The sequence below is a fragment of the Crassostrea angulata genome, chromosome 2 (genome assembly GCF_025612915.1).
Source record: "Crassostrea angulata isolate pt1a10 chromosome 2, ASM2561291v2, whole genome shotgun sequence".
Taxonomy (NCBI): domain Eukaryota; kingdom Metazoa; phylum Mollusca; class Bivalvia; order Ostreida; family Ostreidae; genus Magallana; species Magallana angulata.
Genome location: NC_069112.1, coordinates 44,944,811 through 44,958,630, shown reverse-complemented (window position 1 = coordinate 44,958,630; position 13,820 = coordinate 44,944,811). Strand labels below are relative to the sequence as shown.

Here is a 13,820-nt window from a genome sequence, read left to right as displayed (position 1 = left end):
GTGATTTACTATGATTCCTGTTCGTAATTCAACGTTTTGTGGAATTCTAATCAAAATGCGATGTTGTTAAAGTACTTTTAAGACAAAAAAAATGTGGAATTACTAGAAATTTTATGCAAAGGCTGAATTAAATAAAAATAATTAACACCCCCCCCCCCCCCCACACACACACAAAAAAAAATTACAACAACAAAAACAAATCTCAATTAAAAAGTATTCTAAACCACAAATATCCAATGATAAAAAAAATCCTGACGTAGGATTTAGCATATCATCATTGTTTCTTGGGAACCAATATCCATAGCTTTCTTGGGTAACACTTGCCCACGAGTCTACACCCCCACGAACCTATATACAAACATTTTAATTTTCATTAAAATCATCCTGATTACACTACTAACGGAGCTAGGTCCTCAAAAAACCAGAACAGTTCTGGCTACCTACTAACATTAACCCTTACGAAAAAAAAAAATGAGTTCACAGTAAATCTTCTTTTAGTATCTGTATATTATCGTACTTGTTGTTTTTGAATTATTTCTCCAGCGATCAAATATATTTCAACATTTGTTGATACTGTCCGGAGGTAATGTGTTGAACCCAAAGGCATAGGTTTCAAATAGAGCAAATTGTTCTTGCAGATTGAATAAATTAATGAAGCATTATCTCATCACTTTGTACCAGGAAGTACATCTCTAAGTTAATAATGTAAATACCCTTTCAAACGCCAATGTATAACGGAGTGACTTATATAGTGACTGATTTAGAAGCAAACAAATACGATGTCAAGATAATAAACAAACGTTTGTAAATCTGGAAACGAGGAATATCTTTCATGGTTTTGACTTCCCAAAAATTTACGAGATCCAAAATCGATATCCTATATCAATTTAACCATTATGATCACCATACAGGTAAGATTAAACAGTTTTAGATATATCTTCAATCATCGCATATTTGTAGATAAGTTTAGAAAAACCAATCATTAAATGACGTTATTCTTATTTTTTATAATTAACATATCAGGAAGAGTGTTTAACTTTTCATGTACAAAGCAATACATTTTTATCAGCCAGTATAATTAAACAAAACTTTGCTTGATATGTTGAGTTTAAACTTCCGGAGCTGGAAGGACAATTGTTTCTTTTAGTTTCGTTTAAACCCCCCTTCAAGCAGTGTTTATCTTGCTTGTGCATGTATGTATGAAACGGCCTGGGTTTTTAGTGTCCAATTATTTTCTTTTCTTATACCAGAAAGTACACAGCTTATTATTAATCTCTTTTCATTTTCAAAAGTCACTGCATAAATGAAAGGCGTATATTTTGATTTATTAATATCAAATATTATATCGGAAAGAAGATACGTGAAAAATCTTTTTAACTTCCAAAAAACGTACACGTTCCAAAATCGATATTCCTCTTCGATTCCAAAACCATCTCAATTCAAAACCATTTTGTATGCAACGTCTAGAAAAGTTTTACATTGCACTTCAACTATTTTATAAAACAAAAAAGAAAAAAAAAGGTGTTTGTTGATAGGTTTTGAATAAACAAATCATTAAAAGCCATCAAGCTTTATTTTTTTTTAAAAAATCAATTTTTTAATATCATCTAAAACGTCTCTACCTTAACAATCATAAAAATATATAAGAGTAGAGAAACATCGGATCTACAAGAAAAAAGTGCTTTATACTGATAACCTATTTCTATTGATTTTTATTATCTCTCCCTTTTTCGACTAGGCAACGTGACCCTCTATAGGTTTATTTTCAGTCGAATTCTCAAACCAGAAGCCGCTTGTAGAACACATGAAATAAGTCTACGTTTTAGAATAGAGTGCAAAAGGTTTTCATGCATTTCAGTAAATATTTCTTTTTTCACACAAACACCCCCCCCCCCCCACGCCCGGAAAACCACACGTTTAATATCTCTATGTCCTCTATTTATAACCATATTCTCTACAAGAAAAATCGATCAAAATATTCTAGCTCAGGTTTAATAGTTTCAGCAATAGTGTGAATAAGTTACCTAACTGTAAGCACAACACTCTTGTCAATTCTGATAGTGGACGAGCTCATTAAAAGGGGTAGAAGGTTAAAACGAAAGACAGCCCAGTCTGTCATATTTGAAAATTTGTAAAGTTGATGTAAACCATCTGTCACCTGAATACTGCCGAACTCCATGCATCTAACATAAGAAAATGAGCAAATAAGGATACAAATATTACTAAAGGTAACCTGTAGTATGGTTTTAAATTAATTTTATTTTTTTTATATTCGGCGACAGTAAGACTATAACTTTAATATGCACTTTATTTGAATTCGGTAATTTGTGAATTCTAGAAATCTAAAACTTACACCCAAGTAATACTAAGCCCAATTCAATTATGTAAAAATGGTATAAAGAAGAAATGTACAGGATAGTTATTAGCACTTTAATAATGACTGACAGACGAAATTGTGACATAAATATCAAGTTTTGTTTGTCAAATAAATGAAGTTCACAGATTTATGTTTCCAATAAGACGACAAAAAAACTGTTTTAGAACACTTTGATCACACACACAAAAATGATATTGAAAGTTTTATACAGTTTCTTTGAAACAATGCCTTTAATAATATACACTGTTTTAACTAAAAAGAAAGTTTGGGGACAACCCCCACGCCCTCTGAAAAATTCAAACTAAACACTGTCCAGCACTCTCTCTCAACTTCCGGCAACACAAATTATAGTTCGGATCACCATAGTTATAGATCATCCATCCCTCCCCTAAAAAAAAAAAAGATTTCTAGATTCCTATATGGTATACTCTGTATGCTAATGACAACAAGAGTATTGTTATCAACAATTAATGAGGTTTTGGGTTAATAATGAACAAAACGTAAACGTTAATCAACGAAAATAATATTTTATTTCTAAACACTATATCTATCAATAAAAAAAGGCTACAGAGGTTTGCCTACAAGTAGCGAAATTCACACTTCAAATAATAAAGTTTCATTGTATAATTAAAATTAAAAGAATACGTATTTCGGATATTTTTATTCAATCATTTCGTCTCTCAAATGCTTTTGAAGTATCTGCCTTCAAGGCTTGGACACTATGTACATTATGGATAAGTTACTTCTCTATTCATAAGCACTTGCTCGTAAATAATTTGTATCATTATTTCACTTCCTTTCTGTCGGCGTTATCAATGTTGACCACTCTCTAAATATACATCAAGTGCACTTTACGTAATACTTTAAAGTCAGAAAACTGACACACGTATAGCATTTTTAGATAATGACTCTGACTAATTGATTCTGATTGGTCTATAATATTTGCAATCAATAGATTTACCTAGGTGACATAGACTTTTAAATAAAACGCAGACTTTTCAATAACACAGGATAGGGCTTCAGCAATAATGTCATTCAGTCATTTTTTTCCAGATCTTACCAAGTTAAACATTTAGTTGAAAGAGTTGTTTGTATTCATTGTTTAGAAAACCTCAAAGGCTATTGAAATGCGGAAAATAAATGATCCATAAGATATAGTCCACTTTTCTCTATCCAATCGGCAGTCGTTAAATAATGTGATAAGTAATGCCTTTCATCGTTAAGAATTCATAAGGTTCAAAGTAACAGCAATTGTTAACTGGCAGTTGCTTCACAAATTATTTAAAAAATGCGATGTGTATTGTAATGCTAGATAATTAGGGCTTTTCGACTTTCGGTCAATACAACTTATTGTTTTTGTTCTGGTTTTTTAATTATTTTCTCGACAAAGTGTCGTCGGCATTTTTGAAAATTGGAAGACAAAAATAGAAAATTAATGTTTAATTCTTCTAGCAATTGTTTATTTCTCCCGTATGTCCCTTTTTGGACTTCCAGTGTATGTATTTCCGGTTTACACACGCAAAATACAAAATATGAAAAGGATTGTTGTATGTTTTTTTGTTTTTGTTTTTTATCAAAAACTAAGAAATGTTAGAATAAGATCCTTTGTTCTATGATATACAAAATCGTAAGCGACAACTTCAATGGGTATTAAAAAGTAAAAATTGAAATAACAACCAAATTTTTAAAATGAGGCATGGGAAATGTTAAACAGGTCATTATTATCATAAATTTTAAGTTTTATTCAAAGATTTGAGAACTTCCGGTTTTTATAAATTGATTTAAAAAATCGTCTATAGGAGTTCTAATGTTAAACTGAATTCAAACGTGGCACGTTTTCTCAAACAGTTGTTAAGTAACTATTTTAATGTTTTATATTTATAATAAGGAACCTAATACGCAGACCGGTAAAGGTTTTGGGATTAAAATTCTAAAAGATAAGGGATCTAGTGGGGTCAACGCTGAAAACAGCCCTTTCGCTGTAACTTTTTTTTCATTTTTTAACCGATTTTTAAAATCTTTTGGTTTTTCGACAACTTATTGCAGAAAACGAGGGTGACATGGATGCAATGCTCGAGGTGGTTTCTAACTGGTGTAGGAAATGTCGGCTACTGACTATCTTACGGGAATGTCTTGACTTAATATCATCCTATAAATATCTTGCTGTTCTATTCGATGAATTTGCTACATTTAAAAATACTATAGAAAATATCGCTAAACCCGGCGAATTTGCATTAGGAAGCCTTATTTCGAAAATGCATTCAAACAAATCGATAGGACTTTACAAATACGAAAAGATGTTTAAAGCGGAGTTGTGACAATTCTTGACTTCGGTAGTGAAGTGTGGGGGCACAAAAAAAATCGAATCCGTACAGCTACGGGCGCTGCGATACTCTCTGGGGGTGCACCGGTTTACTCCGATTTTAGCTATTAAAGGAGATAGTAGCTGGTTTCCTTCATTATATCGCCATCAACCTAACATGTTACGATTGTGGAATCATTTTGTTTCTATGAGTGATGACAGACATGTCAAATTAATTTCCATGTGGGACTTTACATGTGGGACATGTGGGAAAAATCAAACAACCAAAACTGGTCACAACATATAAAACTTTTACTCCATTTTATCGATATGTCAACATTTTTTTTACGTTCAGTTAGTTAAAATCATCACGTTCATGGATCACTATCTGACTCCCATTAGGATACAATAATATATTCCTGGTTGAACGCAAGGAGTTAATACCCGCATAAAATTGCGATAAGCATACCTTGCAGGTTTTACAATATCCCTTTTTAAAAGTTGTAAACATAAAAATTAAAACAAATGGTGCACGCGATTCTATAACCTTTTGAGTTGGCCCAAAACGGCGGAATTATACAGTGCTGCTATCCTGAAAGTTGACAAGGATAGGATAGGATAGGATGCAGGATGCACGATACATGATAGAAATATAAAAGTTAAGTTCTATCCTATCTTATCCTATCCTATCCTGCATCCTGTAGCCAATCAGATTCGAGTATAAATTTCAGAGTTATTTTGCGAAACGAAAATTGGCTAAACCATGTATTTTCAACGTCAATTTACTACGTTTAACAAGTTAAACCATTTAAGAATAATTATTATATCAAGAACGCGGTGCATAACATTAATGCGCGCTAAAATGTCGGTGCTACATCTTTGTCAATTCGTACGCAAGTACGGAGTTACTGCGAGAATTCGTTGCAACATTTGACAACGTCAGAAATAGATTTCTGTATTTATTTCATTTAAAGTCAGCAAATTAATATAAGCTTGAATTTATAAACGACTAATTGGGCATTATAAAAGATAAACATGTATACAAGAATCAGGCATTGATTCACGTTTAATATAATTTCTTCGATGCCCAATAACAGGGACGCATATTTCTGTCCGATATTAACTTGAACATATCGAATTAATAAATGTTAGCTAGCTATAAATGCTTAAGAATTTATACTTTAAAAATAACTCCGGGTGGTTTAACTATAAACGATATAAACTTCCTAAAGGAATTATTTATTTTCAGATCGTGTTTACATTTATCGCCGAACGAATCGCTCGAATAATGAGAATTACGCTCAGTTATATGTGATGAGAATATAATTTGATAAAAATATGTGACTAAACAGTTCCTCAATAAGTGCATCGAAGTTATTTATCTGTTTTTTATGCATAAATATAATCAAATCAAAAATCTAATCGCTTACCCGTTTGTTTACGTTATTGTGCCCATCCCGCGTACGATTTAATTTTACCGTAGCACAGGTAAATAAGTTATCCCGCTCGATGAATATTCGGTTTTAAGATTTAATTATTCATTTTGAGTACTACATTGATTAATAAAATCATTTTACCTTTAAATTTCGTTTCATTTAATTTGCATTCCTATATTTTGAAAGAATGGGATAGGATAGGATAGGATAGATCTTATTTGCAGGATAGGATGCAGGATACAGGATATAGGATAGGATAGGATAGTTTTGTCAACTTTCACGATAGCAGCACTGTACTAGGTTAAATAATAAAATCTAAATTATCACTGACTTTTATATTCATATATTAAATTCTAAATAAAATATGATTTTTCTTCCAAAATACACAGCATAAATTCTGTTTGTTTCTTTATCACATACATTTTCGAATTGATGGAAAGTATACATGTATGTATGACCCACGAATAAGCTGATAGTAGGTTTGCTCATTTATCAATCATGTACACGTAACTGAATGTCCCTGTTTATTTTTGAAAGTGTTCGTATCAACGTACAGACATGAACCTCATTCATGTCTACCAATGGGCTGGTCTTGATTGAATGAAGAATTGACCGACTTCCATATTAAGCTTGCCATGATGATAATTATGATACGGGTTTTAAACATGAGAACTGTAAGAATACTGCATCTCATGACATATTTAACTAATGCGCGAACTTTGAAGTTTGGGGGATCCAGGCACCCCAGCACCCTTAAAAATTCAAACTTATTTTAATTCAGACAGTAAACTTACTGAAAAAGGCCTCTAACCCCTTCACTCCCCGGCAAACAAAATTATAAATTATCTCATAGTACATGCATCTCTCCCCTCCAATCCCCTTTCTAAAAAACAAATATTGATCTGAACAAATAAATATTTGAGCAAAATGACCTGGTGGGAAACATACGCATTTTTTTAAAATCTAGCCTTATAGGGGTCAACAAATGTAGCGGACACACTGCCGCCTGGCGTAATAATGCAGCATTAAATTCATATAAATTATAATCGTCTTTATTGAAAGTGCTATTTGGTTTTCGTGTTTGAATTCACGTTTGTGACAGAGATAGAAGTAAGAATTTAAACAAATAAGAAGAGAATATTGCAAAATAGAATTAGGCAAACCATAAAAAATAAAAGAAAATCAAACTGAAATTGGATCAGCATGAATATGAAAACAATAAAGTATAAATGCACTGAATAATAAAATAAGCATAAGAAGAATAAAAACAAGATGTATGGACTTTTGGCCGTAATTCCCTTCCATGGATACTAGTACTAAAACATATAAGAGCTTCATGGAATAATAAAAAAAAATGAAAGCCACTTCGGATAACCTTTAACCCCGATGTATAGAAGTTTTGTTTCAATCCCCCACCCATTTCAATAACGATAATTACCTGTACATATAGACACAATCGCTTAATTCTTACTAAGTTGGATGTAACTATTACTTCTACATCATTTCCAGTGGCTACAGCTTAATGTTGACGTTGAAATATACGCAGAGATAGGTAATTTCGTATTATATATTTTTATTGAATTTATTATCTCTGGTAAATTAAGATTCAAATAAAAACCGGTACGATTAATCAGCATCTATTAAGAAACGTTGACGTTTTTATGCATAATATGCATAACACTTAGCAGCACAGGTATAGAAGTTAAGTTTAAAGTAAATATATATATATATATATATATATATATATATATATATATATATATATATATATATATATATATATATATATATATATATATATATATATATATATATATATATATATATATAAACCTGGAATGGGAGAACAACTCTTGACACCGATGACTACTCTGATGACTTACCCGGCTATCGTTATTCATCGTTAGAATTCTTGCTACAAATTCAAAAGAGCAGAGAAAGTGAAACTGGATTAGATGCAGATTAAGAATGTCAAAATGTTAGATAATCATCTTCTTATGCGGTATGTTGAGTTATTTATAAGCTGTTTGCATGAGAAAAGAAGTATGTAACTTATTACCATATATTATCTTGCGTTCAATAAGACGTTTACAAAATCAACATATTTTAACATAATACAGTCGCATGACATCATAGTGATGGCGAACACATCATTGGATTGCTCATCGAACGTTGGATTCTAACAAAAGTTAGAAAATGTACATACGATTAAAACTAATTCATTTTAAAATAGGTTTTTGATTATAAAATGTCCATGCACGTTGATATTGCTCACAGTTTTAGAGACTTTATCCAGCATATAAGGAATATTGCTGCTAGCTTGGATAATGTAATTCATCAGCAAAGCTCGCTGCCATCATAAAAACGTGTAAATGAAAATCAACAGAAACAAGTTTATGGGAAAAAAATGATTGTCAACTTTGAGAAATCAAAACAATTTATCGGAAGCTTTTTAAAGAACGAAGATAATTTAGTATTTATTATGCCTGTTTTTAACGATGGTGTCCAAACAATGACTTTCTGCATCGGCGATACATACAGGTAATTCAAACGTAAATGCGGGGATTCAGGTAATGGAATTTACCTGCAATTTAACTTAAATTTAAGAGTAAATACGTCTATGGAAATATTTCACTTTTATTTATTCAATTTCGACACATATTTAATATTGTGTTTGCTAGAAATAATAAAACTAAATAACACAGTGGCACATTATCTTTTTTTAAAATTTAATTGAAAAAAAAACCAACTACTTGTAATTACATGTACAATAACGTTATTCAAGATTATCAACTTATCATAAATGTAAGGCAACAATTAATGAAAACAATTAATGTTTCAATATTAGAGTTTTAGACGTCATATTTAAACACCATGCTTAACTGTGTGCAGACGCTGATTGATTGCTTAACGAAAATGCAGCATAAGTGAACGCTTAGTGCACACTGAATACATAATGATATACTTACGAATGGAAAACTGAAATGTCCATAGACTGTAGACCACAATAAAATAATTCAGGATGGAATCTTTTTTAGTAATGATATATCTAATTCAGATGCAGATTGGAGATACAGTGTAATAAATTCAACACTTTACAGTTAGTTTTTGTGAAATTACGCAACCAAAGAAAAAAGCAAAATACAATCATATGCATACAAAAAAAATCAAAGTACTGAAGTACTGAAGGGAGTTGATTTTATCGATTATTATTTATTTAAAATCAACGATATGTTATTTTGCATGTATAGCAAGTAAATTGCTATAAGTATGTGAAATACGCACATTTTTTTATAATATGAATTCTCACACAGGAATTTCGTGAAAATCTAATATCAATCATGTTGTGTGATATTCGAAGAATAAGTCCATCAAACTGCTTATCAGTGATCGAAATAGTTATGAAAAATTGTGTGGATCCAAGCAAAATTGAACTCTAGTCTCGTTCAACCAGACTCAGCTGTATCCGTTAATCTCCGACAAGCAAGAGAGACTCTCTGCTTGTCGGAGATTTACGGAGACAGCCGAGCGTCTGGTTGAACGAGACTATATTGAACTCTGGCGTGGGAATACATAAAATGTACGCCTTCAAAAATTATCTCAATTGTTCGTTCCATTTAAGATCTGACTATTTACAAGGTATCTATTAATTAGTTTCCTTAAAAACAATGCATAAGAACTCATTACATCGAATTTTTTGATTAGAACTAAATGTTGTCAGCGGTGTTGATTTGTGCTTAGGTCCAAACACTGTTTCACTTTCTGTTTGCCGGAGTAACTGCATAGGAGAGTTGATTAAAATCAGCTCCCAAAAATTAACAAAATATACATGTATCTATAAAATAAACACTAAAAAGGGAATGTTTCAAAAATTAATGCAATCAAATAATAAATATCATAATAAATGCAAAAGAACAAAACGGAGTTATTTATTCTTTAAGTACATGCTGTAGCGTACATTAAAGATGACTTTACACGAAAATGAAAAAGAAAAACAACAAAACTATGGATGCAAGTAATTAATTTTCCAAAAAAAACTTCCCAGCTGTTCGCCGATTTGTATGATCTTTTAACATATTATTTAATTTTTTTTCGACATATATGAACAGTTGAATGGTATAATAAACACTTTAGAATACGCTGTTATAAAATAATTTGACCTATTGCCTTACATTAACATAAGAACAAGTAGAAAATGTAATGGAAACAAAATAGCATTAAAACACACTCAAAGCAGCAATATATTTCCGGAAAATCCGTACGCTTTTGAATATGAAACTCCTGCAAACATTAGTCCGAATTTTTCTTCATCCACTGTGTAAGCCGTTAGCTCCCCTGCTGGTACTTGAATTGTTCTCACATTGAATGTAAGATTGCCAGCTGTCACGTCTTCCTCAAAAACAATATCAGCTGTTTTTATCACCGTTCCGTTGATGCGGAAAGAATCTTTGAAAGAATGTTTGATCATTATCGATACATAGTCAAAGTCATATCCTGAAGGTACGACAATTTTGTAGAAACTTAAATATTGGTTGAAGCCAGGAACAATCGTCATGGATGGATCTCCCATTGTGGAATTTATTGGAGCTAAACCAAAACTCGTGACTAAATTTGGCTGATCAGATGTAATGAAACAAGTCTGATTGCTCGAAATGCGAACGTCAAAATGATCTAGTTTGTTTAAGAACAAGGACTGTGTAACATTTCCAATCACAAAAGTTGTATTTGAGCTTTCTATTGACGTGATACGAACTAAAGTGCCCCTATTATTTGCGTTTGGAGGTACTATGTATATACTGTCGACACTGTCTGTTGGTGGCAACTGTTCAATAAGATGATCGCAAGCGCCTATATTCTCAAGCTTATTGCAATCATTGCCTGAAAAGGCTGCAATTGGAGCCGATGACTCGATAAATGTCCCTGTTAAATCGGTATCGTGCGCAATCTGGTAAGTCTCATAACGATTGAGTGATAAATTGAATACACCTCCGTTGTAGTATGTGTTTCCTTCAATATTCAAAGGCAAATTACTTTTCATTTTAAAAGTTATGGAGATTGTTGTGTTGTCGACAGTAGCGGTGACGGCAAGCTGGCTTTTCCAAGAACTATATGGTTCCATTGATATAACAACGTATTTGTTGGAAAGTTTATGTAACGGAATATGTGTAGTGCTTCCGATTGTATACAATCCATCGTCGTGACTTATTACAAAAACATCAGCAGATGTTTCAATAAAAATAGATTTTACTTCTTTTTTGAAAATGTCCAATTCGATTGTACTGGGTACTATCAATTCTTTCTTTGATGGAATATCAATGCTTTGGTCTATCTGCGACTTCAACATGGGGTCCAGATTCGGCGAGGTCGAAATGTTCATTTGAACTCCATTTTCAGATGTAACAAATATTCTTTTTGTTGTAGATACAATATTTTTCATAAACACAACAATGAATTTTTTTCCCCTACAACCTGGAAATATATTTTAAAAAATTATAAATTACATTTTGTTTATTAATTTTATATAACTGTACTTAAAATAGCAATTCTATAGAATGATCTACATAGCCAATTCTGCAAAGAACTTTTCGGGAATTTTACGTACAGCTTCATGTGAAATTCACATTAATTTCAGGTTAACTTTTCACAGGAAATTCATGTGAAAATTTTTACATGAAATTCGTGTGAGTACTCTTTTCACACGAAATTCACGTGCATTTTTTACGTGGTTTTCACGTGAAATTAACCTGATTTTCCATGTAAGGCACAAATGTTTGTGCAAAGCCAATTGTATCTTATGTAAAAGTCAAGTAAAAAGAGCTTCATGTGATTTCACGGAAATTTTCATGTGAAATTTCACGTAAATTTCACGTTTAATTTACGTGAAACTTTTCATAGGAAATCCATGTTAAAAAATTTAAGTGAAGTTCGTGTGAGTGCTGTTTTCTCACGAATATCACTTGAATTTTTCACGTGATATCCTGTGAAAGCATCGTGAATTTCATGTGAGACACAATTACTTGTGTACAAACAGTTTATTCCATAATCAAGATTCGCAGTATAAATTCGAAACGAAATATTTGAGATAGGATAATCGTAATTCTGTGTTCATATCTAAGACTCATAATAGACGTTAATATTCACATGCATACATAAGGTTCAAATACAAACATACAACACATTTTCATGTTTTGATGAATATTTAAGATTGTCTTCGTCGGGTTTTTTTTATCTTTTTTTTTTTTAATAATAAATACATGTATAAAAGATAATCAAATTATGATACGCCCTATTGAAGCTGTTAACAATATTGAGTTTTCGTACGGTTTGTGAATACTGTTTTTGTTGTATCTGTATATATGGCATGTCAAGTGCAAATTACATGAATCATTTTGAAATTACCATTTGTTATTTCGCTAATCGTAGAAAATATTTCAAACACACACGCATAAAGTTAATTTATATCATTACCTATAGTTACATTTGGCTCCGAAAAAAAGAAAGATATTGTTTGGATTTCCGTTGTACTCGTGGGATCAGAAGTGGTTTCTGCTTAAACAAAACCATAGTTTAAAAAATCAATAAAAATGCATGTCATTGCTTTAACTGAGGTAAAAATCTATTACATGATTTCAGTGTGTATTTTTGATACTATATTCATTATGATGTCATAAATGATTTAATTTATCTTTTTCCAATACTTTATGACGGTAAGGTAATTATGCAGAAAAAAATTCTGACATTCCATTTGATATCCTACATGTATTAAATGTAATCCCGATATATCTAATATAATCTAACATTAAGCTCGTACATGTAACACCTTTTTGAACAGAACTATATCTATGAAGCACTATTGACAAAACTAATTACTGAAATTTCAGAAATATGTCCATTTACTATATCTTGACATTAATAGATCAAGATATGCTGAGCTTTATCTCTCTCTCTCTCTCTCTCTCTCTCTCTCTCTCTCTCTCTCTCTCTCTCTCTTTCTCTTCCTCTTTCTCCTAACTCTCTCTCTCTCTCTTTCCATCTCTTTCTCCAAATTACAGTCCCTGAAACGCTATACTTTCCCACTGGAACGCACTCTGAGGGAACAGTGAAAGCACTTTGGTGAAAGGTAAAGGACGGAGAACGATGAGCGAACGCAGAGCGCAAACTGTGCGTAAGGTAAACGGTGAACATGAATTATTTATTCGAAGTACCTCGGGGTTATTCTATGGTGTACATAAATTATTATTGAAATGATGTTTCTGATGTGAAATTGATCTCTTTATGCACGCACAATAAGTAAACACTGAGCGAATGGTGAGCGCAAGGTGAACGCTTTGTGAACGCACGGTGAACACACAGAAAATCTGAGAAAGTAGAACGTTTTAGGAACTGTAGATCTACCATGTTCACATTTTAAAAATAAATGTTCTATCATGTCACTACCTAATTCCATTCACTGCGCATCTCAGTCTTGTATTTCTTTACTTTTTATGTAAACATGGTCGATCATTTAAAATATTATTTACCGTTATCACAGGGTGTTGATTAAATGCAAACACAAGTTTATCGATGTAAGATTAAAAAAGATATAAATATATATATATATATATATATATATATATATATATATATATATATATATATATATATATATATATATATATATATATATATATATATATATATATAAAAGAGTGATTTTTTTCAAGAA

General features: G+C 31.6%; 1 protein-coding gene across 1 annotated transcript; it reads right to left on the bottom strand.

Annotated features, from left to right (window-relative positions):
* Nucleotides 1–9,794: 9,794 nt before the first annotated feature.
* LOC128171308 (IgGFc-binding protein-like) lies at nucleotides 9,795–11,580 on the bottom strand. The gene has a single exon (XM_052837075.1). The coding sequence runs from the start codon at nucleotides 11,550–11,552 to the stop codon at nucleotides 10,344–10,346; it is 1,209 nt and encodes a 402-aa protein (XP_052693035.1). The 5' UTR covers nucleotides 11,553–11,580; the 3' UTR covers nucleotides 9,795–10,343.
* Between the last annotated feature and the right edge of the window lie 2,240 nt (nucleotides 11,581–13,820).

Excerpts from the sequence above, each read along its gene's own strand:
- LOC128171308 (XM_052837075.1), bottom strand. The coding sequence starts at position 11,552 with ATGAAAAATATTGTATCTACAACAAAAAGAATATTTGTTACATCTGAA.